The sequence below is a fragment of the Galendromus occidentalis genome, unplaced genomic scaffold, assembly GCF_000255335.2.
Source record: "Galendromus occidentalis unplaced genomic scaffold, Mocc_1.1 scf7180000076574, whole genome shotgun sequence".
Taxonomy (NCBI): domain Eukaryota; kingdom Metazoa; phylum Arthropoda; class Arachnida; order Mesostigmata; family Phytoseiidae; genus Galendromus; species Galendromus occidentalis.
In genome coordinates this window covers 154,492-181,740 of record NW_003804563.1, presented here as the reverse complement: position 1 = coordinate 181,740, position 27,249 = coordinate 154,492, and the positions used below count along the sequence as shown (strand labels likewise).

General features: G+C 50.0%; 4 protein-coding genes across 4 annotated transcripts; 1 reads left to right on the top strand and 3 right to left on the bottom strand.

The window, feature by feature from the left end:
* Positions 1–46: 46 nt before the first annotated feature.
* Positions 47–2,069, bottom strand: LOC100904983 (MFS-type transporter SLC18B1). The gene is made up of 2 exons (XM_018642162.1): positions 2,057–2,069; positions 47–1,486 (listed from the first exon to the last, which is right to left on the bottom strand). Exons 1-2 carry the CDS (start codon positions 2,067–2,069, stop codon positions 162–164), a joined length of 1,338 nt encoding a protein of 445 aa, XP_018497678.1. The 3' UTR covers positions 47–161.
* A 6,629-nt stretch (positions 2,070–8,698) lies between these two features.
* LOC100904841 (uncharacterized) lies at positions 8,699–12,388 on the top strand. The gene is made up of 6 exons (XM_003739611.3): positions 8,699–8,732; positions 10,255–10,323; positions 10,435–10,757; positions 10,893–11,071; positions 11,288–11,736; positions 11,938–12,388. Exons 3-6 carry the CDS (start codon positions 10,498–10,500, stop codon positions 12,184–12,186), a joined length of 1,137 nt encoding a protein of 378 aa, XP_003739659.2. The 5' UTR covers positions 8,699–8,732; positions 10,255–10,323; positions 10,435–10,497; the 3' UTR covers positions 12,187–12,388.
* Positions 12,389–15,645: 3,257 nt separating this feature from the next.
* Positions 15,646–17,313, bottom strand: LOC100904693 (testisin-like). Its single transcript, XM_003739610.1, has 6 exons — positions 17,071–17,313; positions 16,682–16,762; positions 16,377–16,569; positions 16,052–16,170; positions 15,855–15,964; positions 15,646–15,757 (listed from the first exon to the last, which is right to left on the bottom strand). Exons 1-6 carry the CDS (start codon positions 17,311–17,313, stop codon positions 15,646–15,648), a joined length of 858 nt encoding a protein of 285 aa, XP_003739658.1.
* Positions 17,314–18,932: 1,619 nt separating this feature from the next.
* LOC100898452 (tetraspanin-2A) lies at positions 18,933–25,515 on the bottom strand. The gene is made up of 8 exons (XM_003739572.1): positions 25,276–25,515; positions 20,875–21,072; positions 20,638–20,718; positions 19,819–19,914; positions 19,631–19,732; positions 19,457–19,540; positions 19,266–19,364; positions 18,933–19,125 (listed from the first exon to the last, which is right to left on the bottom strand). The coding sequence occupies exons 1-7, from the start codon at positions 25,333–25,335 to the stop codon at positions 19,296–19,298; spliced, it is 690 nt and encodes a 229-aa protein (XP_003739620.1). The 5' UTR covers positions 25,336–25,515; the 3' UTR covers positions 18,933–19,125; positions 19,266–19,295.
* Between the last annotated feature and the right edge of the window lie 1,734 nt (positions 25,516–27,249).

The window sequence follows — 27,249 nt, the reverse complement described above, 5'->3', positions numbered from 1 at the left end:
AAGGTGGAAAAAAGAAATAAGCAAGAGTCCTGAGTGTTTCAAAAAACTTTTGGCTTTCGATCTTTAGAACATATTTACACTTTCACTCCCACGCAACGATATATCTGGACATGCTTGATACGGAAAATATTTTTCTTAGATCCCTAAATGATAAGATTCCTTCATACTGTCAGCGAGCTCGGTGCGTTCGACCCTATCACGACGTACTCTCCCTTACGCCTCAGGGACTCCTCTTCGTCGCCCCGGCTCTGTATTTTATCGGTGATCATCGTCAGCATGACCAGAGACGCAGTCAGGAGGATATACACCGTCGTTATCTGCAACGTCCTCGCGTAGCCCACCATGTCATCGATGAGGCCTCCAGCGACCGGTCCTATGAAGCATCCGCAGAACATGGCGGCCATGAAAACGCCCGAAATGAAGCCGTGTGTGCTGATGTCATCGGGGAAACCGAGGCGGTGCACCGCATAGTGCATGCCGTGCAAAGTTGAACAGACGTACATGGCACTCATGCCTAAGCCGATCAAGCATTGAGCGCCGATTTGCAAGGGCAACGTTATCTCAACCCCCAGCATCTGGACGGGGCGCATCAGGAACGTTCCAACAGAAGTAATCAGTGCGCCGACTATCACGAGATACCGAGGGTCCCCGACAATCTGGACACCCGTTCCCCACATCATGGACGATACTCCGTACACCGTTGCGCAAATTAGGAATACGAGACCCAGTTTTCCGCCGGTCATTTCGTATCGTTTCAATTCACCCGACAGCGTTACGTCATTGTAGTTCATGATCGAGAGTGCGCAGACTGTGGCCAGCAGATCGGTGAACAGCTGTGCGTCGAGGGAATGGAAGTTGATTTTCGTCGATTGGTTCTCCTTAAGCTCGGTGGGCGGCAGGAAAACCCAAGCGATCATTCCCACGAAACAGCCGATGGCTCCGAAGACGTAACAAGGAAGAGGGTAGCCGCCGAGCTCGTGCAGAAAGCCTCCAAAGGCCGGTCCGAGCATCATTCCCAAACCGAACATTGTCTCCAAGGTAGCGATGGCGATATTCTTGTGATCCGGAAGCTCAGCCGATATTATTGAGTAGAAACACGTGGAGCAGAGCGAGGCGCCCAAGCTCTGTACGATTCGACAGAAGAAGTTCGCGAGGAAGAACGGCGTTCCGCTGGGCACTGCGTGGAGCCAGCCCATAACCGCGAAGAAACTGCCGCCGACGAAAAGACCACTGACAAGAATAATTTTCGATGAGAATCCGATCGATAGGAGGCTCCCTACGATCGGACTCGAGAAGAATCCGCACACCGCGTATGTTGCGAAAACCAGACCGACTTCGAACTGAGAATTATCCTTCAAGCGCGCTTCCTCCGGGTAGAAGGGTGCCAGAACTCCGTAGGTAGTGGTGTTGGCAAGAACGCCAAGGGTGGCTATCAACATGACTTTCCATTGCCTTCGAGTGAGAGCCATTCTCCGGACTCCAGGATCTGTGGAGAGAAATGAACCATTAGACATGAGACAATTTCTGTGTTTATTCTCGATCGCGAGCTTTCTGTCTCCATGGAAGCGGAAGTCTATTTAAATTCTCCGGGAGAGGAACAGAATAAGCGGAAGAATCGTCGACCGATTGCTCCTAATGATTCAAGAAAGATGCAATTTTCGCGGAATAGTCGATTCGCGGAAGCATTGCGAGCTATTAGACTACTGGATCGGAATCAAAGTCCGCACTCGGGTGTCGTCGACGAATGCAGCTTCTGAGACACTTTGAGGCTTGTGAAGAATCCGACTCTTCTTCATTCAGTTCATCATTATCACCGTGGACTACGGATAGGATGTCTGACTGAACCACCGTGCGTCGGCTCGTCTAGACGCTTCCCGGGGCTCTTGGTGAGAACAATTCATCGCATAGCTCTTAGTAGGATGATGCACGGCGCGATCCAAGGAACCGGAGGATCAACAGGTTCTCTGCTGGGGACTCAATGTGTTTCTCGCGCTCCCGATCTCTGCGCTGTGGATTGCAGTACACGAGATACACTCACTCGAGGCTTATCTCTTACCTGTCACTTCCATCATCCACGTTTCGTCGGAAGCAGCCAATGGTGTCCTCAATCAAAAGTCGAATCGATCACAGTTTTCCGCATATCGGGGACTCCGAGCTCTGAGACGGAAGGATCTGAGAGCTCTCAATCGAATACGTGGCAAAACCTCTCTCGTAGCTTTTATAAGACGATTTTATTTCAGTCCATGTCAAAGCAGAGGCGTACTTAGGGGGGTCAAGGGCACTATAGCCCCCCCCCCCCTCCAAGATTTGTTCGTCACAATGGTAAGGCATAGGAAAGGGCCAGCATCTTGGAGTCTTAGCCCCGGCCAGGACGCCAGATGCTTGAGCGAACAGAGGAGCTTCCTCTTGGCGGGATATTCTTGGACTAAGGGCTCCAAGGTCGATGATTTTTATCCGCCGGCTGGGAGCTTCATGCAGCTCTCCTTTTCCAGCAAGTTCATGACAAACTATCCGGATTTGATTCCTCGATTGTGCGATGCGACAAGTTTCCGCATTTCGCGTATAAGCCATGTCGAAATCGCAGGGCTCGTGAGCGTAAACACTTGAAGGAGTGAGAGAGCCATCACGAGCTCAGAACTCATCAAGCCACGATTCATTACGATACCGGGCGGAGGAAATATATCCTGTCTCAAACGGAGCTTTGGAGCGTCATGAAGCCCTTTCATTGAAGAGCTCCGGGTCTCTCGGAACGCCCGGGTATGAACGAGGCCGATGAGCTTGTCGTATTTCTCCCGCCCGCGCTCGCGAATCTCAGGCCGCTCTGAGCCGCAGGGTGATTTCCTCTCTCTTCGTCATCAGTGGCCGCGAGAACGAATTGAAATGATGATCTGGATATATAGAGTCAGAAATTGCTCGATAAGTCCTGCAGCCGGACCTCCCCTATACGAGCGAGGCCATTACCGAGTGTATGTAAAGTCGGACGCGATTGTCCCGCTGCGATGGCTAGACCCACAAGTCCCTCTTCGGTGTGTGAAAAAAACGGTGCGGAATAATTTCGGCTCGTTTCCGCATCCACGAGAAGCTGCCCCCCTATGGAGCTCCGGGAGGAGATTTCCGCCGCCTCTCGCAGATATCTGGGGATCGACCCTTCGGTCCCATCGGCGCCACTCGATATGGGAGGAGCCTACGGAGGCGGAAATGTAGTCAATGATTTCTGATGGATCCAAGTAGTGCCCGATTGAACGTAGAAGCGCACCAGATCTTTTATCGAGCCGATGATAGCATTGAATCCCTTCGACATCCGAAAGACCCATGAAACTAATCTTCTCCCCTTGTTGTGGGAAGTCACTCAGGGCGATCTTCTGGTGTGAGGAAATTCAATCACGAGAATCGATGGGAGACAACCGCTGTAAAGATCATGATTCTAGGAATCACACTCTGGCTCAAAAATAATCAAGAGTCCATTCCATACCCGAGAAAGTGCTGACGGTTTATCGAATACCCGGAAAGCTACGATTCTGACTCGATCGTTATCTGTCGGAGCAGACACTACTCCAAAAATTGGCACGTGTTTCGCAAGACGGATTTTTCTCGTATGGAAAGCATGGAACTCATCGGGGACACTTGGTGCATTCCAGCGTCTCTCCGTTGCTAATTCCGAGCCGGCATGAGCGGACGCAACGAGAGGTCACGAGGGTGGTGCGCGGCGTCTACTATTCACACACTTGATTTGTTAAGTATCAATTCAAGCCTCCCCACGCGCTCAGCTGTCTCAGAGCGCCTCTACAGGCTTCTGCCTTTGCCCAGTTGCTAGGACACGCAGCCGACTACAAGTGAGCTTGGGAAAGGGTTTCTTCGAGATCGTCTGATGCCGTCTCGGCTGCGGCAACGGGGAAGCTGATAGTCTTAGAAATTCCCGCTTGATCGCGATCTCAGAATTTTTTCAGCAAAAATAATACATGGAGGGTCCGGACTACAGAGAACTATGTGTTTGTCTCGTACGCGAGATAGGTATCTTGAGAGAATTCAGAAGGCTGATTCATTGGATTCCCCAGGCGAGTTAGTCCAGCCGAAGCCCCGAATATCATACGAGGTAAACCACCGCAAACGACGGATCGCTCGACCAAATGCTCTCGAATGAATGAACACCGATCGCGTCGTGAGCTCCCGGCAACCGGAGCTGGACTCGGGTCAACTCTCGCGGGAGTGCCGTGTCTCCACAGGCTGGAGCCGGATCGTGCGAATTCGCACGTCAACACGCGCTTCTTCATCCCATTGACCACGTGATGCATCAACCCTGTCGTAGCCTCGGACATTCTCTCAGAAAGAATTCAGCACTAGACACGTCTGGAGAATGGCTACGCAATTATACAATGAAGGACAGGTTGTGATCGGGTCTATCGGTCGAAGAAAAGAACTAAATCAAACCTCTCTGAGATGATCTGACGAGGGTGCTCGTGAGAAGCATTCAATGGCAAGAGTCACGGTCGAACCACTCTGAGCGGTCAGAAGAGCTTCCGACTCGTACAAGGATGGAATTCTCCCGGCGAATGCGACACACGATTCTCGCACTCATGAGCTCGGGCGAGACTGAGCACAATAAATCGGAGTCTGGGAGGCGACGAAGTTTGAAGTTGTTGTAGGTCGAGTTCAACAACAATTCATATCGATCCTTCCGTGACTCGGTTGCGTTCTTCGCGTAGATATCGCTAGAATGCTATTCCGGTCAGGGTAGCTTCAGAGATGCTTTCGATCCCTCTAAGGTCGCGAGAAGTCAGCTCACACTCGACCGCGGGAAGACGTTCCACGTAGAATCGCCGATCGGAAAAACTCGCTCTGGAGGATTACCTCAGTACTTCACGGTGCAGTCGACTCACCGGACGGACTGCTCAGCCCGAATGAACGCTGGGCTCGCCGGACGACAGGGTATAGTGAGCCTGGTCGTGAGGCGGCTGTTTCAATGTATTTTTCATTTATCCCACGTCAATCTCTCCGGCGACCAGTTCCGTCTACTCTTGTGAGCGAGCACACGTCAACTCATCAGGGTGAAGGGTTCACTTCAATTCTGAGAGAGGGTTAGATGCCAGCGATGTCGATTCTCGTTAGGACCGAGATTTTCTGCGGAGTCGGTGACCAGATCTCGTAGGCGGAAAAAATATAGCGCCATCAGCCAGATCGGTAGTGAAGTCTCCGTAGGGGAAATCTGAGCGAGGAAAACCCGGTGGTCGTCAGAGCGATGAGTTTCGCGCACCTATTCAGGGAAACTGAATCACTTTGGAAGCGGGTGTGGTCCCTCAAACGATATCCGCATCCTTGACGGTAAAATGTAACAAAGACATGGGACGAAAGCTCCCTGCTCGTTTCCAGTTTCCACCGATGCATGAAGGGTTCCGATCTTCGATCGAGCCGTCACAGACGGCGAAAATATCAGCAATCGAGCCACTGAGACTTGTTGCCGTTCAAAAATGAAAGGCAAGTCGAGGAGTTTGTCTTGTTCCCTTTCAATAACTGGATTCATTCTGGAACTTCTGAGAGTACCGGATTACCCGAGTTTCGAGGGAATATGTCGCTAGGAGAAACAGGATCGCTCTCGCTCGGAATCACAAGGAGTGTAGAATTACGGCAAAGAGGAAAAAGAAAAGGATGAATCGACCGCATGACTCATTTCCGGAAGGATCACCTGGTTGTAACTATTCAATTCGCACGGGAGCGACTTCACGATGTTTCTGTTCGTGTCTGATACTTACGTGAATTTTCACGCAGTCCGTAGGAATTTCGATCGCACTCCCTACTCTGCTCAGGAGACTGTCTCTCTAAGACACTACATTCGCGAATCGGATCGAGCCGACGCTGTACGAGCGCAGAGCGCTTTCAACCAGACAATATCCTTCGGGCGATTCGTACGTCTTATATCGATCCATCGAGAGATAGCCCGCTGATTGTGAAGCTTGCTCTAGAGTTCTCGAAGCCTTTTGGAGGAGCCTTCTAAGAACCTCACAGCATTTCATGAGCGAAAGCGATGACCGCCGCCTCTAGTGTTTGGACTACTCACTGGGAGAGTCGTCTGGCAAGAATTTACTTCCTCACCTCGGATTGCGGACTTCTCTGGAGTCTGCAAACGCAATGATCGCTGACTTTTCCATCTATCCACCTGGACCGTCGTGCTCAACCGTAATCGGAGTGCATTCCCGAATTCGATTCGTGCAAGAAGCATTTGATCTCAGGCAGTGAAGCGCCCGTTTGCATCGGAAAGCTATCTGGAGCTTTGTTTTTCGAAAATATGCAACTCCAATCAATCTGGCATAGATGAGTCCACAGAAAATTCGACACATTCTCATCTGACCTAGCCCGCATGAATATTAGGTCAAGGTTGGCAGCGCTTACACAATGGATGCGAGACAGCAGACTTTCGCGCCTGCTGCTGTGAACGTCCATAAACGACTCCCTGAAACATTCTTTACGGAATGGAAGATCTAACTTGCCGATTCTCCATGCTTCACTTCATGGCGCAATTCTGCAAACGATCGGGTTGCTCATAAACGAGAATGGAAGCTGAAAACCATTTTACGTACCCCTGTGCCCCTTTTCCCCTCCTCGTTCGAGTTCCCAGAATTCCGTCCTATGTTTGGTCACCCAATGTTTGCCACCTGGGATCATTGAGTTTTGTGACGATAATGATTGTTTCTGAAACCGAAGGCCCCTGAACCCGTTCCGTGTATGAGGGACCTTTGGCTTTTCATCAACTCCATGTCGGGAAGAAACTCCTTTCTCATAGACTCTTATGGTGAGGTTCCTTATCTGATACGCTCCCCGAACGCGGGACTCGTCGGAATGACGAATACCTCGAATTAAAGACTACTGCGCTGTTCCTGCCGACGCGTCAGCTCCGACGACTCCGACGACTATCCACACCAGAATTCATAGGCCTAATGTCCGTCATTGTAAATAAGCGTCATTATGCAAGAACCATTCGAATTCGTTCCTGAATAGTTACCCTCGCCTCCTCGCGGCGTCTCTTTTTGAATGACTGTAAGATTGTCATGAGATTTGCGAGCTGCAGACGAGTCAGACAGTTCTAACTGCGTAATGCAACACTCTCTCGTTCGTCATTTCATCATTATTGTTTCATCCCACAAGTACGCGTCTATCTTCAACTTCAGCCACTCCTGTGGATACGGGGTTCTTCCGAGATCGACCTGTGGATATCTCTGTCATCCAGGGACAATTATCCCGAGCTGAGCGCCTGCCATGATACACATTCTGCCGATTCCCCAGTGGGTACGAACGACCCTCGGAGAATCCTCCCCTCGGAAATCCTCTGGTGGGAGCAAATACGTAGAAGCGGAGTTCCATTGAAAGTCCGATGATACAGCTCGGAGAGTCGTGAGACCGAAGACTGAAAGGAGATCCTGCCTTCTTGTCCGTCGTCGCCAGGGAGGCTGCGATGTCGGCCACCCCAGAATTTTTCCGTCTCCAAGACCTGCCCGTCCTCATGCCGTCGCCGATCCATGAGGTGGGCGGTTACCACTCACCACTGTCGTTTCCGAAGGTCACACCTATGGGTGCCGCATTGCGCTCATAAAGGTTCTCTGAATTCCCGAAGGCTGGCTCGCATAGTGGGAGTGATTCCCGTTGGGCCCATGGGTTGGGTACCTAGACCTCAAGTGGGAGAGATGGTATCGCGCAGGCGTTCAGCGACAAGAAACGTCTAGTAACTTGGATCCAGCGGCCCTCTGCTACGTTCCCTTGCCAGACGGCGTGATCGGCACCGGCGTTTCTACTCCAGGACATCCGTTTTGCGAATCAGACCGAGCCCCGACTTGTGTTCTTGTGCTTTGAATGCTTCCTCTTGCCTTCCGGAACCTCCGAGTGATATTAGTGTGAGTCGACTGCAATACTTCGCACAAGTGTACGCGACCGGTGTTTGTACACCGATTCCTTTATTGTTAGAAGGGTGAGTTTCCGGGGTATCGATCAAATCCCGCTACGCTATATTTTCCGGGGTATTCCAAGGTGAATGTCGGAAGGAGGTCTTTTTTCTGGTCATCGGCGACTGTGCAGAGCTAGTGCTCGCGAGCTAGTGTCAAAAAATGATTCGAACCACGAGCGCGGGACTTATTTCCTCACTCCATTTGGAATGATTCAGAGTATCCGAAAAATTATGATAGTTACAGAATTCAGGGAAGAATTCTTTTTTTGCCTCGTTCAATAGATACTACTACCGAACACGCAATCCTGATCGGTATGTTCAGTAGAAAGAGGAAACTCCAGATGGAGTTGAGTAGTTCCGCTCCAAGAAATTTCCCTTCGCAACATATCCCAAGGTTTCGAATAACTAATCGAACTCCAGCACGAATTCTGGTACCCTCCGCTCGAGAGCACATACAGATTGGAATCGCCTTCGGGGCCGAATAAATTTCCTGGGAGAGGTCTTCTCTTGTCAGCTGAATTCGGAATCGTGACAAAAGTACATCTCAATCCCTATGCACAGAACGATCCTCTGCGATGCCGACAACGAGGTTTGTCCGTACAGGAGCGTTAAAGGAAACTTTGAAAACTGGCGCCTGTACCTACATGAATGTATTCATGGATGTTCCAAAGGCCATTTTCCGGACCTCCTCGAGTCGTCTGTGATGTCAGCTTGAGAGAAATCACTCCCTCACCATGCCGAATCTCCATGCAGTTTGCCTAACCGCTGTGATCGTCGGTGGTCCTGTTGGCTATGAGGCCAGGTGTGTGGATTCATCTCGCACTAGATTCTATCTTAGCGGGGAATTTTCGAGTCGGCATTCGGAGATTCGAACCGATAGTCCACTCGAGGAGATCGCTCCGGCAACGATTGAGACAAACTCTCAATGGTGAAACTCGGAGACTTTGCCGAATTCCCCATCGGCTGATACTCGTTTTGAATGTGAATACGCGGAGGGAACGTCCCCGATCCACCGTGAGCGTCGTGTCGGTAGTTCGTCTTCGAGCTTTCGTACTTCGTAAGAAAGCTGCCTTCGCTCGAAAAAATCACATTGTGCTCAAGACCGGCAACCCGGCCGTAACGGACACTGAAGATCGCAGGGCACTTCTCACTGATGACGGCTCCGGCGATTCCCCATTGCGTAACATCGCTCAAACCGATTGCCCTTCGGGCCGGAGGCGATTCGTCCCTCTCGGGCGACGTGACAGAGGGACCCGCGGACGGGCTCGCGACGTTCGTGCTGGAGACGAATTATCATCCCTAACGATTGCGGCAAGCAGTCTGACAAGTGCGAACCCTATGAATATAACATGCTTGCTATGTCATTATCATTAGCTCTGATAGCTGGTTTCCCGGAAAAACAATTCGCAGATGTGCCGTGCTATGAAAGTCTCCAGCTGGACTTCGGTGAGAGACTGATCCATCGATCCATCGATTCGCTCCTATGTTCCTCTGTGATTATCCAGAGGGCGCGATGACATCGACCAGGAGGAAGATTCTCTGTTGTTCGAATAATCGTTTCTTGGGAAGAGAAGCCGAACGTCATGCAAGAAAATCTTGAAGAGAATGTAATCTGGGACCACGCCTACCGCGCGGTTTGCACCCTCAACAAGATGGATGACTAGCTTGCTAGCTAGCGGGTTTCAGCCCGACAGTCTAGCTCTGACATTGACATCTTTAAGGGCGACAAAACATTGTTTTTACTGTGCTGCTGGCCTTGGTATCGTCAAACACTCAGACTTCAGTCGTCTCTTTTTGAGTTAGTGGAATGTACGTATGTAAACGACCATCGCCATCGATGCGTGTTCAAGAAATTGAGCCGGAATTTCATTCGACTTTGTATCGGGCATAACTCTCTGGCGAAGATCAAAGCTCTTAAACAGCCCAAAGTGCCATTCGCGTAGCTGGGAGCATTTGTGAGCTGAGAAGTCGTCCATTCGTTAGGGACCCTGGCCCGACAATGCGGGAGCGGGAATCGGGAGCGGGAATCGGGAGTCGCCTTGGGGCGTCCATAGAGGCTTTCAATTCCGGTTTCGGAAGCTTCTCCTCCTTGCCGGCCGTTCCGGACAGAAATCACCGATTGTAACTCCGAAGGGTGATCCCTGGCCGCCCCGTGACAGGAAAAAATCGGTCTGATCCTTGGGCTCCCTCTATGGTGAGCTCAGTCGAGTTGAGCGGGTTAATTGGTCGCTGCTCGGTCGGTTTGGATACCGCCGAATATGAGCCGTGATAATTTAGGCATGAATTCATACGGCCGAGCAATTTGCACTACATTCATACATTAGAGCGTCTCCACAGGTGATTGAGGAGAAGAACATCTCATCCAGGGTCGCTGAATTCGTTTGAGCCCGAAGGTGAGGGTAATCTCTCACACAGCGATTGTTATGGTGGAATCGACAGTAAAAACCGTGCTTATGGGAACGGGTGTATTGTTCTCAAGCTATCCTCATACGTATCCGTTTCAGTATAATACCACATTGACGCATGGGTGCCGCTGAGCGGGAATCAGCTTGCGGTGATGGGCTTAAATGAGATTCGTTGGTGACAGACGGTCGGAACTTCTGGGTTACAATCAGAACGAATCCGAATCTGCGTCGGAACATCAGACATTCTGCAATCTCCCCCGAATATCAATTCGAGACGCCTGCTGCGAGATGGGTACTTGGAGTGACTTGCGTGAGGGTCGTTTTCTCGACGGAGACTGCCAGAGTGATCCGATAGCTCCGAAATGGCTCGTTCAGCGAAAATACAAGAGAGGACAACAGCTGCTAAACGAGAATGTTTTCGCGTGAGTTACAAATCATAGTTTTTAAACCAGGATAGTAATATCCTCCGGAGGGCCTCATCTGAGACCACTGAGAAATCATCCTCAATATTGCTAACTTTCTACTCTTCTTACATAAGTGAATCGTTCGATCTCCAGGGTCATGTTCTGTCACTTGGGCGGGCTCGTGATGCTCGTGAATATTTCATCTATATACTATCCTTTGGAGAAAACAGGGAATTCCACAACGCTCGTCTCCGCCTTCCAACGATACCTCCATACACTGACGCATGTCCTGAGCTGGTACGAGACAGACGTTTTCGAAGAATCCTCTGAAGGTAAAGCATAAGACTCGATAGTGTCGATATGGGCCGGATCGACGGCCTAATCCGCACATCTGAGTGAGTGCATTCAAATAGCTGCGCGTCCGCGGGGAAATGCCTCATAAGAATCGTCTGCCACGAATGGACCAGATTTTACGCGAACCTCTGGCTCGCTCGGAGCCAGATATCACAACATTACTCGATAACTCTGAAACGCTGAACTCACTGCAGGTTTCAAGAGCTTGAAACACGTACGCAGACTACATCGGAAAGCCGCCAGTATGATGACACTTCATCGAGCTCCGCTGCGCGAGGGAGAGAAGTGGATCTCACAATACGACATGGCCCTGACTCAGTTCGCGTTCATCGGCATGATGATCATTCATCCCGAAGTTCTCGGGTTCTCTCATCTTTCCGAAGAGGATCGCTTAGCGATCTGCCATTTCTGGCGCTGTATCGGACACCTGCTCGGGATAAGTGACCAGTACAATTTGTTCGACTCCGAGGACCTTCACGTCATAGAAAAGATCTGTCGCAGCATTGAAGCAGAAGTCTTCATCCCGAGCTTGACTGCGAACTGGCGGGAGGGACACCGCATGGGCAAGACGATCATGGAGTCGTCGACGAAGAATATCATTCACTTCATGACCTACAACGGGATCATGAAATATTGGAGTGAAGTGAGTGGAATAAAACCGTAAAGATGATGGAGAGTCTCCGCTCCGAGTTACTGCCAATGACTTCCAAGGGCTTCCAGCAGGAAGTGCGCCTCGGATATCCTCACCCACCGCTAGATCCAGGAAGGGGGCTGGCTTGGGCATGGAACGGGGGAATACGGGATGAATATTATTCCTAAATCTGTATATGCATCTGTTTTCCAGGTGGTCGCAATCCGATTCATGGTCCCAATGACATGCACGGATTGGTTCTACTTTTACCTGATAAAAGCGACTCTGAAGACCAGACTGCTCGGAATACAGTGCATCAGAAGATCTTTCAATCAGCTCTTACACCATGCAATCGGGAAGGCTCCTAAACGTGCAACGAGCGTTTACAAAACACTTTGCATCAGAGACAACCAAGGTGGAGTCCAAATCAAGGGCTGTCCTTTCGCTGCCGCCATTTGTTGACCTAAGCTAATCGAACAGATGCGATCATTTGATATTGCGAGGGATATCAGAAATCCTCCCCCTTCTTCCATCTGTACACTGCATCGCGCACTCAAGCTGCGGTTCTGCTGCATTATTACTCGTCAGGAACGGAAGCTCCGGGTATCAGTCTCATTGTCAGAGGAGGTTCTGCTGCCCGAGAACATTTAAACGATAGATCGATAGCATTGAGAGCATGTAGTCCCGAAAGCCGAGCTTTTTCCCGTCGATGTCTCACTCTGACCCCTGACGTCAGCTTGACGAGCACCCTACCGATTTTCACCGCACGACATCTAGAAGAGAGACGGCAGACGGAGGTGATATTCTCGAGAGGTCTATATCATTGCACAGATCCGAGGATCTATCGTTCCTCCGAGGAAAGGTTCAAGAGATCGTATTTCTAGAATCCTTGGCGAATAAATGTGTAATTCCTGCAATTCAGCTCCGTGCTCATGCTGGGTGTCTTTAATTTCATATGCCGCGAAAGTCTACGAGAATAGTCTTCATTGGATTTAGTCCTCCGGATCCGCGAAAGGAGAACTAGACAGGAAATCCAGAGCGTTGCTACAGAAATGTGTGTTCTCCGACACGGTCGGGAAACAGAAAAAATCCATCGGTCTCCCGGGAAAGTAGAATACGTCTATTCCCCGTCGATCGTGCGGATATCCGGCTCCAAGATTCTCGATAACTCCACGTCCACCTGATTATAAGGACTTCGACGTGAAGAAGACCCGAGAGCCCCATCATGCATGCTGATCAGGACGACCGCTCGGGCAAAGCCTAAAGGAAGAGGAAAATCAAGGTTTATGGTGGAGAACTTATGATCCGGAGGTCGTCTTGAGGCTCCAGCGCTACATGTGATCCTTCCATTGGCGCCTCGCGATTTTTCTCGAAGACGATAAGCACACCCTGAATCGTCAAGAGAGCTGCGATTTGGCGCCACGTGGGTACAGACTGTTTCCAAATTTCACGCCCGCAATCGTGTGTCTAGGGAAGGTTGGGAGCATGAGAGAGTGCGTCTCGGGCTTTCCGATCCCGTCCACGATTATTTTCGGGGAGCTCATCTTCGATGCGCCCGTTTGTCACTTTCCCATCGCGTCTTCAAGAGAGATCGAGAGGCAGGATCAATATAAGTACCTCGGAATAAGTCTGTCCGACAAGCCTAACTATCTCCACGAACATGATTCAGTCCTGAAGAAAAAGGTGGAAGTGGCGTTGAGAAGAATGCACGCACAATGCCTATAGACGTTCGATAAATTCGAAGTCCCCAAGATCCAATGGAAAACCACAGCGGTCCGGACGCTGACATATGCCGATGCGGTACTAGCCTCGAGGATCCAAAGAGCGCTGAATGCTCACTTCGAAAAAACGCAGATGTTTGCGGGTCGATGGGCTCCGGGCATTACTGGATACAAGGTAGCCAACGAGTTCCTCCAAGGAGAAAAAGGCTGGTCATCATTCGAGGCAAGAGAAGCTCAGAGCAGGATCCGATACTTCACTAGGATAAGTTCAATGGAGGCACATAGATGGCCGAGAGCGATGCTGTCAATGATGGCACTGACCGACACATGATTGAAATGATGAAAATTGAAGTGATGAAGAATCTCGCGGCTATCTTTGCCGTGTTTAATGTGTATCCTTTTCCCTTCCGAATCTTTATCCTGATGTTTCTCCTTGGAGGTTTGGAGTCGGAAGATGTAAGGTAGAGAGGAGCCGGAGCTTCCAGGAAAAAAGCTCTTGAAGAATTTGCGTGAATAGACTCGATGAGATGATTTGTGTTAGGCAGTCAAACGCTTGAAGATCCTACGTAACAAATACCTTGATGGGGGAATACCCATGGTATACACTAACGAAGGACGTCCACTTCTAAGTAAATTTTACAAGGAAGTGAAACTAAAAGTCCGGAAAACGCAGGACAAGGTGTGGAGAGAAGGGATGTCCCGGAAACGAGGCCTCCAGATATACAATATGTATAAAGAGAGACGACGACTGACCGCGGTCGGCACGTATAACAATAGAAGAGGCAGCAGCCCAGCGAGAGCAGGGATACTACCGACTCGAAAATACCGCAGCACGTTCCCTAACATCCACCCATACTGCTGTGTGTGAGGGATGGAGGAGGAAACTATCCAACTATCCAGCACTTGCTGTTAGAATGCACCCCACATCATTTCAATGGAGAGGAACTCCGTAAGGAGTCGGGACTCCAGGAGCTCCTGGACCGCGGAGTGCAGCGAAATACCTAGGAACTACCAGAGCAATGGGAGAAGGAGACCCGACCGATCTGCTGAGGAATCGCCCCTGAGATAAAAGGGATATGATCCTGTGATACAGTATCGCAGGAACATATGGATGAATAAAACCACGAACCATGAAAGATTCTCCTTGCTGCTCGTTTTCGCGTCTCGCCACGACCGTGCATCTATGAGAGAGGCCTTATTCCTTCAGATACTCCTCCCGGGGGCAAAGGAATGTTTTTCCAGGACAATATGCACCCATTCAGGAGTCTTGCCCCTGGTGTTCGCATGATGTCGGAGGTGACTTGATATATCGCTGCATTACGATAAAGAATTAGGAACTATTAGCTCTTTCATTGTGTCAGCTAATACCGTTTTCAGGTACTGCTCATTCAATTTTATTACTATGCTCATTTATATTAATATATCATGCTGCTTCATTGCTCTTCAGTTTCATAATGTTCTGCAGTTCTACCGACCCGGGATAAGGTATCTTGAAGCAGCCGAATGCGGATCACCAATTCCACTTCAAGTAACGGATGCCTCTACCTTGCTTCCGATCCAACGCACACCGAAGCTTGCGAATAAAGGCATCGACTTCAGACGGGACTATCGCGGAGTCTTTCTTCGTACCCCACTCCTCCGAAAGGAAGGATTAGAGGGGAGAGAGTTCGTCGCTCCATGGATCGCCGTCTCTCGTCCGGAGGAAATAGAGCCCTCCTGATGGGAATCCTTATTATTTTCTTGTGATACTCTTTTTCGCTCTAGAGAGCTTGCCAGTCGTCCGAGATTCATCGCCAGAGGACAATGACAAAGCTAATTTTACATACTGTGGGCTAAATATGACTAGATAACAAACTCGGCTTCGGTACAATCACTCTATCTTCTGTGCATTACCTAATGGATCAAGCCTGAAGTCTGGGCAAAGATATCTCTCACAATCAGAACCATCTATCCTCATGGGCACGTCGAGTGATGGGTTGATAGATGCTCCACATTGGTGGTTCTGTTGTCGGACATTGGCCGTCACCCTTCTTGCAAAATCCGAGTTTTGATAGACAATTATGAATGAATGATGTCCGAACTTCTAAGCTCTGGTTATGAATTATTCTTTGGAACCCGAAAGCTCGATTGGTCAGGCATTGGATGGAAGTATTTGAATATCCTATTCAATAAGTTCTCTATTTATAGCTCCTGTCGATCCTTACACGTCCATTATTCCTCGTATCCAATCCATGTAGAAGCTGACTCTAGTGTACAGGCCGGGAAGCAGCGGTCGTGCGCACCCGAAACCAGCGGAGACGACTCCAACCAATCTGGAAATCCATACACGGTTAGACGGCATCAATCTCATCACCGACAATCAAAGTCCATCGAATAATTTCTCAAGACATCCTCAGTTATTCAACTCACTTAAATCTACTCCCAGTGTGAACCATAAGCGGACCTCCTGAGTCCCCTTGACAAGCATCCTTTATCCCGGACGAATATCCGGCGCATATCTGAGATGCTATGAGTCTGACCTTGAATGATTTTTTCGTTTATAAGTCGAACGATTGTAGAAAGCTTCTTCGAGGCATCGATCTTGAACACTGAATTGAGTTTCTCACCTTCTTTCCGGCTTGTTTGTACCATTGGTTACAAGTGGAGCTGTTCACGAGGGGGAGATGAACCCATTGCAGGACTTCGGGTCTGAGTTTCTTGAATATGTCTTGGCCGGTGACGCTTTCTGGAATGGGTTGTCTCGAGGCTTAGAAAATCCGCTGGAAGGAGCATCTTTCCTCCAGGACAACCAGAGTATGCACCGAGCGAAGCTCGGGAGAAGCGTGCGAGCTGGAATGCCCTCTATCGCTGTCTGTCGATTTCAGAGCTCGTCTCCCATTGAGAAAATCGCATGGAAGGAGTATGATAAGCCGGAATCTCCCGCGTTCATACCGATGTCTTTGATATTTCCCCATCCAGCGACGGTAGCGTTGAGTCCGAGCTTCTCGTCCTCCGGCGCTTTCGGGAAACAGATCGGACGCACAAACTCGCTGAATATGATCTCGGACTTCAATCTCACGAGAGCAATATCGTTGTTGTATCTCTTCGGATGCGAATAGTTCGGATGCACGAATATACGGTTCACCTGGAAGAAGTGCCCCGTCAGCTGATAAACTCCTTCCGATCATGTTGGATGATTCGTAGTGTGGGAATCCACACAGCCAGGGGAACCCGCGACGATCACGGTCAATACTCGCCTGATAATCTTCTTCGAAAATTGAAGCTAGGCCCATGTGGTGTTCGCCCACTCTTGCGGTGAATAATCGGGGATTCCTGCCCTGCGCGAACACAAATCGTGTTATCTCCGGAATTCCATCAATCGCAGCGATACGTTTCGCGCATCAACTAATGCTCGCTCGAGCGAAAAATGTATGCCGCACACCCGATTGAAAGTCAAGGAGCATTCAGAACGGGGTGAGGGGATCCGAAATGGGACACTGAGACTTGTTCCTCGCGGGAGCGAGATCGTGGTTGGCGGCGACGTTGTGACTAAGTGTGGCTAGAATCCACACTTAACCGAAGAGATCAATACTCTGATCTGCGAATGCAGCTCAGGATCAGAAATTCAGAGAGAGCATATCTTCACCTGGACGCAATGCGCTGCGGTAAGCAGGAACTTCTGATGTACGATGGTCGCTCCGCAGAAATGGTCACCTCTGACGCGGAGCGACACCATCCACGGAAACTCTCCAGGGTCTGCATCACTTCCCCCAACGATCCGAGACTTGCGACTAGGGCTCTGATTTTTCTGCAATCCACAGAGAGAGCCGATGGCCCCGTTGCTGAGCAGAATCAAAGCCAGGACGATTCGGCAGGACACGAAAGTCATGATGTTCAGCACAAGTATCGCGCACCGGTGCTTGCTCGGATAAAATCCGCGCAGTCACTGATGAGTGTCTCTAGCCGGCCTAACGTCCTGGCTCAATGTGATCATGTTTCAGCAAGGGAGCCGAACATTCAACGGGACTCGCAGCACTTGCACGACGAACTAACGAACACAACACAACGAAGAACATGTGGCATGACAAGTCAGACTTTGGCAGCGGTATCTGCCGCTCGCCGGGAACAACACCTCGGCCGCACCCTTCCCCAATAAACGAACCGGCGTTTCGGCCTTGACCAAAACGGCTTCACAACCAGATTTTGGTGGAGCTCATGCTCTGTCAGAGAGACGCCGACGAGCAGGACGTAGACAAATGAACGGCCAATGACTCGCGGGTCGTATGTGAGAACAAAGGCGACAATCCACCAGAACCCCGGTTATAGTTAATCCGATCAATCGATGATGGCAATATCGATTCCAATGGTCCGTGTAGTCGGTGGCTGCATCGGCAACAACGTATGATCACAACTCTCCGCACTTGAGATGAAGCAACTGCGGGGCCCTTATGCGAAACCGGAAGCTGACTCCATCACAAGCTTCATCATCAGCGGCATTGGCATCATCATTGGTACCATCGGTCGGTCGATCGGCCCAGTTATGTAACCACGAGCAGCTTGCTTGGCTGCTTGGGAGTCGCGCAGAGCCGAAGGGGCGGATGGGCGACTGCCGTGGCGCCTGCTAGACGCTTACTGTCGTCCGAATCCATACCGTAAATGACTTCGCCATGTCCCTTACGTTGACAGCGAAGACGAGATCTTACTACGATGAGCGGCGATCCGTCCGCAGTCACTGTCAAGGGTTGGACCTCCTGCACGTTCAATGGCTCATTCCAACCCTCTCGGCTCTAGCGTGAGGATGGGGACTCGTCCAGGTCATTGTCATCACGGTCCCGAATCTACGCGATACTTCAGCGACCCAAAGCGACGAAAGCGTCATTTGATGATCGATCTCCGAGTGATTCATCGATTGATTGATTGGTTGGTTGAATCGAGTTCTTCTGATCCCAAGCTTCTGAGACCCTCTGCCTCTCCTCCTTCCCCCTCGTACCGTGATATGCCGCGGATTATCTTCCGAGCTGGGAAAGCATGGGGCGAAACATTGTAGGATCCTCACCGAGAATCTTAGGAAGTCCGTGGGATAGGATCTGGAGTATGTCGCTCACTGATGGTCGAGCCTCGGAAGGGACTTGAGGTAAGACAAACTTTATTGGAAGATGTCGATGCCGGGAAGGTTTCAACCCGAAGTATCAAACGATCAGCAGGGCGCTAGCTCTGCGGTAGTGCTACACGCATTGAATCTTTTGACCAAAAGTCGATGATCGATTGGAAGACTCGGAATTTGAAGCGGGAGGGAGATTGCCCTATGCCTCTGCGGCGAGAGGAAGTTTACCTCAATCTACGATTCTCTGAGGCCGCGGGCAACTCAAGCAGCTTTGCTTGTCATCGACAAAAAGGACTGACTCGCATAATTCCTGACACTAAGAAAAAAAATTACGGACTACTTGGCTTGGATTTCCGCCTCCTGGGCGGGATGGATGCTTGAGTACGTTCAAAAAGTGAAGGGACTTATCTTGAAATCTTTATTCTCTCCTCGCAGTGGGATGCAGGGCAATATAAAATGTTTGCGCGAATTTCTGTGATCCACAATTATTCTCCTTTTGCATTTTCCAAGCGATTATTTACAATCACACCTTATCTCATTCAGACCAAATGATGAAATGCACACTGCGCCAGTCGCATGACATTGGCAGGATCGTCTCTGAAAAACGAGTCAAAACTGCTCATCAATATATCGTGATGCGGCTGAGACCTGGCACCTCTTCCCTCCGGATCGGAGATCTTCTCGCGAATTCATGCACCGGAGCGAAGATTCGATGCCTCCTCATTCAATCTCCGTACCTTCCCTTTGAAGTTTTAGGAATTCCTTCCCTAGAAGACTTGGGCGTAGAGGCTCTTCAGATTGACCAGCAGCAAGAAATTCACGCACAGAGCGATACTCTGGAACAAAACGGATCGGGTGAGTGCAGGTTTCCGAGATCCATGTCAAGACTGACCAAGCGTAGAGCTTCTTATACCCTCTCTGCACTGACCTGGACCAGCACCAGAGATAGCGAGAGACCTCCGAGGCCTGCTCCGATTCTCTGCAGGTGCACTCGCATGTTCTCACTGCAACCCTGTAAAAGACAAGTCGATCCGTTACAATCTAAAACGAGCTACCTCGACGAGTTATTCGGGATCAATATCTGGTTCATTTATGGACTGACATAGATGTAGATATTGTTCGTTCTGTAGTTCGAACAGGACTGTGGAATTGTGAGATGATTCCGCTTGTAGTCGGTTTTGTCGACGGCGCCGCAACATTCCATCTGGGGATGTGAACAAATTAGAGAGTCGATCGTCGAGGAAAAGCGGAACATCGTGAGCGATCGGGAAGTCTGCCTTCTGGACTCACGTGAATTTGGAGGAGGTCCATGAAGCGCCGAGAGAATTCATTGTTGTAAATGCTCACTAGATTCCGATTGATTTCATTTTCCATGTATTTTTGGAGCTGGGCAGTGGGAGCAGAGAAACCTTAATTAGTGTCTCTGATTCTCGTCAAATTGGAATTCTCCCCAAAGCTGAATCTGGAGTTCCGGAGCATGAGTTTTGCGTCTTTTTTGAGGGAAACCAGTTTTCTCTCATCGGAGACGAACGTTGAACTTCCTTCTCGTGACCAAGACGGACTGGTTGGCAATGGAAAGTCTTCCGACCAATCAGCTGGTGTCCACGAGTTCAATGAGGGAGGTTCGCTTGCATACTAGCCCACGGAAGCGTTGAATCCGTGGTCGAGTGAAGTTGGCGATATGCATCGAATATCCCTTGTAGGTTACGTTTGTCTTCGGATAGCGAACCCGTGACCCCTTGATCGAGACGTTCTGTCGTGCGCTGGTGAAATAATTGCGTATCTTCCGGCTTTTGCCATAATTCTGATGCATCCGTCACTTGGCTTTGTTACTACCGCATAAAGCCGTCGATGAGGTTGCCGCCGTCGCAATGGCAAATGATGCAGATGCTCATAACAATGTTGCCATTTTGTCAGGCTTGACCTCACTGTCGCCATGTCAAAATCAGAGTGATCCCATTGTTCGTGAGCGTTCAACGATGAGTGAAGCAAGTGATATCATCCGTACTTGCCAATAATTATCGCTCCACGAAAGTCTAGCCATCACGCTCACAACTCAGGAAAGGATCTGGTTATTTCAGAAAACGTATTGAATGGCTGTCAACTTACCGCTTCTCCGCTCGGAATCTGCCATACCAATATAGCGATCGTAATCTCCAACACTATGAAGAAAACCGTGAAGATCATGTACTGCAAGGGAGGGAAATGATAGCTTGCTCAGAGAGCTTCATTGGGATTGCCGATTAGATGGAAGATTCCCCTATTCTGGAATATTCCTGGACTCTCGTCACTTCTCTTCCTGAATAGCTAACACGTCTTTGTAAGAAGGGGAACCCTGCGACTCACGGTCCATAGAATGCAGGGGCTGTCCACGAATGTTCCGACGCATCCCATGAATCCTACGACGAGCAAGAGTGCACCGACGACCATGGCAACGTAGCAGGCCGCATAGTAGTTCCCAAGATTGAGATGTTCCTGGAACTCCCAGAAGTTGGGATCACTCCTGATCCAAATTGAGAGGAACAGGAGCGTCAGTCCGAGAAGCTGAAATTAAAATTTTGAAACCTCCGTGAACTCTTCCCCGATATCGGTACGCTATGTTTAATCCCTACGCCTTATTGGGGGTCCTCGACGAGCGTTGCGGCGGTAACATTGGTTCGTTCGATTCTGCTCTCTAGGAGATCTTCATGGCCGGAGCGATAAGAGCAGATAAAAACCCCGATAGTTGGCTGCTAGGATGAATGAAGGGATAAATACCCGGACCCAAGACCAATTGAACGGTGGTGGTGTTCGCAACGACGCTAGTGTTTGCCCGGTTCCGCTTTCGAGGAAAAAAACTTGACGCCGGTTCGGCTGAGGGCCAAACCGAAGTTCGCGTAGAACTACGGAGAATGCGCTCGTTTAGAATGAGTGGAGCACTCAAATGGATAATTTGGGCTCGCGTTTCGAGCGTGACCCTTTATCGAAACGAGAAAGTGAAGGATAGCAACGCCCGCGCGGTTTCACGATCGAAAAATGTCGGCTCTGATCATTCAACAATCCCGATACTAACGCTCAATTACCCTGCGACTTCACTGTGTCCTCTCTCTTCTCTCGGACGCATTACTTAATCAGACCTATACGGCTTTCCGTTAATCTCGACTCATAATCTATCCCACAACCGGCAATTATTCACAAGCAACCTTCATTTCACCTCCCGATGTCTTCTTGAGATATTTTCTCGAAGGACGGGTCGTCGCGCCACCGGAGCTACCTGTAATTCTATGAGAGATATGAGTTCTATGTGCAGGTGTCGAACTCATACACGATATGCTCCGAGAGAGAGCTGCGGGTGCATCCATTTTAGCAGCGTTTGTCGGCTAGTCTCGTCGGAGCAATCCGCCTTATTGAGAAGTCATCGCCGATGACATGGGTCATGATCCTGCCTCGCAATCTGAATCGTTTGTTCGACATATCAGATCCAAATTAAAAAAATAGGAGAGCCGTATCCACGATGTGTTCGAGTAAACTATAATTCATTGAGGAATGAATGATCATCCCCGCGCGTCCAAAAAATCAAGCCCACGGAGTCTCGTTTCTCCAGCTCTAAGATTGATGGGTTTGATAGGTTGATTGAATTGATCAATGATGGGATTGACGAAGAGCTCCTCGGATTGTTGCAAAATGAACAGGAGCCGCCATCGGCCGCCCCCGCCGGCAATTGTGGCCACTACTTTCCACTGAAAGTCGAAGTTCCCGTTTCGGGAATGAACGACATCGAGAATTTCGATTTCACCGAAAACCAAGTCGATTACCAGAATCCGCACTGTCATTATATTGGACTGAGGGAATCTCCTTTGGTTCCTTCACCATTCATTCCTGTCAGCGCGGCTTCGAAGAGGAGCGGCCGCCGCTGTGGCGCACTGATTCCTGATTCCAATCGGTGCGGCTGTCAGAGAACAGCCGCGGCAGCGAACGCAGCGCGCAACACGACGAGCGCGGCTACAGGTCAAATAGATCTGCCTTAGAGCCTATATCTTTCCGCTTGCATAGAACTTCTGACGCGGTTGAGAGCAATGTTCTTGCTGTGCAGCATTCAAGTTTGGAATCCATGACGAATTTCGTCTACAGGCAAACACTGAGCGCTCCACATCGTGGGGGGAGATGTGGAACTTCTTCGGACTGGACTGCAGAAACAGAGATTGAGGTTTCGGAAAACTGCATGATTCCACAACAGAAGGGCTCGACCTTATGCCACCACTCGAAGGCGCTACACACTCGAAGACCCGTCAGTCATTGACCCGGCCTACCACGGAGCCAATGCAGTAGACCGTGAACGCCAAGCGCCATATGATCAATTTTGAATTTCTACTCCTCTTCGGGCGCTTCCGGTGCTCTCAGTGGGGGAGCTTTTGTGTGAAATGGGGGTGCGCAGAGAGTCACGTACATGGATGCCGAGCTTAGTTCGTAGGTTTCCAACCTCGAGACAGTTTTTCCGGGTCTTTTGACGCCGATTCCTGTTCGACAAAAAACAGTGACTTCCGTTACACGAGATTTCACCAATAGCCCCTCTAACGAGCGCAATGACGTAGTTCTACGTCAAAACGTCGATGACACATGTGAGCGGGCCGCTTGGCTATTTATTCAAGAGGCATCAGCTTTGAGCAAGCCAGCAACGTCCCTTCGCAGGGATAAGTTTGCTAAGAAAAGTCTTCCTGCAAGGTCGGAGATCTATCCGTTTCAAAAGCTTGAAGCGTGAAAATTTTTAGTCGCCAGAGTCCGGTGGAAACTGTCGGAAGAATGAATGAATTCACACCATCCCCGTGTGGATGCTGCGGTTGCTGCAGCTTCCGTCCTGTATAGTGAATATCGGATGTAAACCACAACCTTCCGTGCTGAGATACTGTTAATGAGCGGCCGTATAGCCGATTGGTGAGCTCTGGTCCCCACAGTCGGGACAATTCTCAAATCTGAAGTTGAACGTCCATCTCGCGCGCGGCTCGGAGCGAGACGCGCGTAGCCTAGAATTCGGCGCGGGTACGATCCGCGTAGATCCGGGAGATTCCTCCAGGAGTCAGGAGACAGATGCCCCGTATCCGGCACTTCCGGAATCGAGGCGCCGACAACTCAGGTGCTCTTCGGCTCCTCTCCCAATGATGAGAGACTGCAGCATTCGAAAGCCATTGTTGGTTATAGTTAAGCCGTTTCGCGAAGAGTGAAAAGTTTCTTCTCGAAGAAAAGAGCCTGTCAATCAAAACCAGGGTCAACGGGCCATCATACCGCCGTTCAGATTATTCTGTTTCTTGTGTTGTAACAAGAATCGAAAATCCTCGGCTACGACCTTCAGAGGCTCTTCGAATGACACGGATTTCTACCGTTCGGCATACGGTGAGTACGGTGGAGCTCCAGAGCCTTTATCTCTCCTCGAAGTTCTTCGACGAGACGTGATTCGGGAGTTGACGTGGTTGTACGGACACGGGCTCTCTTCTCTGAGTTCGGTTGTCATCGAATGTGCCGTAGATAATAATGAGGATCGCTCATTCGTTCATGTCACTCAGTGCCTCTAGCACAGAACCTCATCGAGAAAAACTGATGGATATTCGTTTGAAGTCGAAAAAGCCCAGCGATTTGAATTTTCAAAAGCTCGTGCAACGACAAGTCAATATTTCGCCAAGTACTCTGAATGACAGGTCAATCAAATGAGCTACCGATTGATTGACTGATTGATGAAGTTAAGAATCCGTTTTCCCTGTTCAAGCTGTTTGTGAACTTCCAACAAGGTCCAAGAGTCTTAACGTAGCGATCATGGAGCAGCGAGCGAGCTCCCTCTTGAGACGAACACGCCCTGTGAGAGATTAGGTGCGAGCGCAATAAATGCTGGACTGACTTAGCCCCATCGTTTCTCGTGCGAAGCGAGCCGCTTTCCCAAGCCCACCGCGTAAGGGAAGTCGAATCGTATTAAGGCCGTCGAGTAATACGTTATGATCAAAAAATCACAAGGAAGCTCTTATTTGTAGTGACTATAATATAGACAAAATTACAAGGCTCGATTCCGGGCATGAGAATTTTCCGCTGCGGAGGCGGAGAGAAAATGTTCTCCACAAGTTCTTTATGAAGGCTCAAAGCTTCTACAGCCCAATCCCGTGCGAGTCCTTTTCTCCCTTTCTCCAGCCAGACTCATCCGAACATAAAACCCGCGTCTTGACTCATTCTCGAACATCGAAGCGTAATCGAGTCGTTCGTTTCGATAGAACTCGAGAACCAGAATGATATTTCTAGAAAGATAATATGACCGATCAGGATGGGCTGAATATAACCAAGGGGCAGGGATTGACAGGGCTTCGACCATTCGAATATTAAGACTTCGGCCGATTAATGATAGACTGCAGTGCTGTCTCGTAGTTCTTCGAATATTCGTCGGGCACCCTTTATCAGGTGCATGAATGTCTCGACGGAGATCTGTCGTTACACGTCATAGTCAACAGCTCCTGAGTATGATCTAATCGTTGGCCGAAAATAAATGGCGGAATGGGTGGAAACGAGCGGGGTGACCTACGGAATCTTTTGGACAGTCCGAGGTGATCCGCGCGGGGATCCGCTGTTCCAGAAGATCTGTGTTTTCCACGAAAACTGAGCAGTGTGTGAGGGGGGTAGGAATGAGCGATGCCACAGAATACAGCGAAGATATGGAGGAAACAGACTCGTTCGCGTCGTCGAAACCGCTCCGGCGAAAAGCTTGCTGCTCGAGCGCTCTCGGCTCGGACTCACCCAGATGATGAGGCTGATTACGAAGTTAACTTGTTTGAGAATGAAGGTTCCAAGCTCCATGGTGGTCACAGCTATTCAGGGATGGAACACACAGAACTGAATTTCCGACACGAACTCTCCGAAATTTTCCGTACTAGGAAGCGAGTGCGCTCGACTCTTCGTTCGACCGTCCGTGTTGCTGGTCGTCTTGCGCAGACTGGCACGCCCTAAGCTTAGCTTGCTTCCAAAGTTCGCATTGCTGGGAGCTGACGACTCCCTTAAAGTCAGCGTTTGTAGGCAGCGCTGTCTCAGCGTAGAGCTCTCGTTTACGGTTACCGTCGATGGCCGTATCCGCGGCAGCCTCGGTCGCTTGCTCACTAGTCTGTTCGTCTGTCTGTCTGTCCGTCTCTCGATGAGTCCATTCATCGCCTTGGCTCGTTCTTCGCGTTGTGCGTATGACGTTCGTCCGATCCTTCGTAGGAGTTCGGTTTCTCTGTGAACAGCTTGCGGGACCGACATCGACAGGCGTAATCTCCTGGGGATCACCCACGGTTCTTGAGACCAGGACCTCGCTCGCCAGGACATCCGAGTCCATCAGCATGAGGGACTGATCCCTAAATAATATGGAATAGGGTAGGAATCGATCCTCCGCGCACTCTTCCGAGAGAGATTCCTGGAATGAGCATCCCTCCGTCAAGGGCGGACTAAGAGTCGTGATCTATGGGAGAGTCGGGAAGCGCAAGGTCCTGAACCAAAGCTGGAATGGTCCGCGCAGCGAAATCATTGCGGGAATGATGAAACAAAAAATATTCGATAAAGGCAGAGGGAGATCAGAACCCCGTCGCCTCTGAATACGCATGTGTATAATCGATATGATGATAAGAGGAAGGCGCGGAAGGGCTGATTCTCATCGAGGTACTCCGTTTTTTGCGTTCGGCGGTCAGCGCTCAGATCTCTAGGAGCATCCGGAGCCTTCGTCATTCAATTTTCGCGGGGCGATCATTCGTCCGTGTCGCGAGTCAGTGTGCTGAGTCGGCCGCCGACAGTGAAAGTTGAAGCGGTCTTAGTCACGCGAGTACATGGGCTGTGACGATTGCTCCTTATCTGGGCATTGTGTCTTTGTCTCGATAATCTCTTCCCTTTCCTCTCTTCCACATCTCTTACCTTCGTGCGGCAGTGGAGAGCTTCTCACCTTTGCGGGGAGAGTACTGAAACAGCCGACGGGAAGACGATAATTTTCGCGACATTGCCAATCCAATCCTTGTCACCAAAACATATCGCCCCATTTTTCGCTGAGCTCATTTACAGCACTCTGCAACTACAGAAAACCTTACAAGTCTCAGAAAGCAGAGCAATCAAGGAAGCAAACGTTAAGACGATATTGTTCGCGCGCTTTCGGCAGAACAACGACAACAACAACGGGTAACCAGATCGTGAACGCTCACACGTGTTAAGAGCGAACAACTCCTGCGGGGAAACTTCAGAAGACTTCGGCTGAAAGTAAAAACTCGTGAACACTAATGAGGTTGCTCTCGTAGCGCTCGAGATCGGCTTCCCGAGACTGGAGTACTCGCGAATTTTCTTCTTCTCAAACATCCCGTGCAGAAAATTTCTTTACTTCCTACTCGATACCCCTCTGGGATTATATTCTCAGTGCATCTCGCATATGCAATGGTCAGATAAATGTGCCGGATGAGACTTTCGGTGAGGTCATCTGATGACGAGCTGATTTTTCGATTCCCGGGTCGACCAATATCATCAGAATACCAGGCGTTAAAGTGCTTAAGTCAGTGCCTCAGCAACGGAACGATACTCCCACGAGATCCCCTTCGGCAAGGACGAATCCTCGCTGCGATGAGCCCAGGCCCGAATCCAGCGCTGCGGCGGGAATTCTGACATTATCTTGGATCGGAAGTTTCGGAAAGCTGCGTCAATTCGGATCAATGATTTGTGTACGCGAAATGTAGCGGAGCAGAAATGAAGTAGGTATTGAAA

Coding starts and splice junctions, on each gene's coding strand:
- LOC100904693 (XM_003739610.1), bottom strand. CDS start 17,313: ATGACTTTCGTGTCCTGCCGAATCGTCCTGGCTTTGATTCTGCTCAGC. Junction 16,570..16,681: donor TTTTCGAAGAAGATTATCAG/GCGAGTATTGAC, acceptor CACTTCTTCCAG/GTGAACCGTATATTCGTGCA. Junction 15,965..16,051: donor ACAAACAAGCCGGAAAGAAG/GTGAGAAACTCA, acceptor AAATCATTCAAG/GTCAGACTCATAGCATCTCA.
- LOC100898452 (XM_003739572.1), bottom strand. CDS start 25,335: ATGGAGCTTGGAACCTTCATTCTCAAACAAGTTAACTTCGTAATCAGC. Junction 20,719..20,874: donor GCCCCTGCATTCTATGGACC/GTGAGTCGCAGG, acceptor CCTCCCTTGCAG/TACATGATCTTCACGGTTTT. Junction 19,733..19,818: donor TGGACCTCCTCCAAATTCAC/GTGAGTCCAGAA, acceptor TCACATCCCCAG/ATGGAATGTTGCGGCGCCGT.
- LOC100904841 (XM_003739611.3), top strand. CDS start 10,498: ATGAGATTCGTTGGTGACAGACGGTCGGAACTTCTGGGTTACAATCAG. Junction 10,758..10,892: donor CTAAACGAGAATGTTTTCGC/GTGAGTTACAAA, acceptor TTCGATCTCCAG/GGTCATGTTCTGTCACTTGG. Junction 11,737..11,937: donor TCATGAAATATTGGAGTGAA/GTGAGTGGAATA, acceptor TCTGTTTTCCAG/GTGGTCGCAATCCGATTCAT.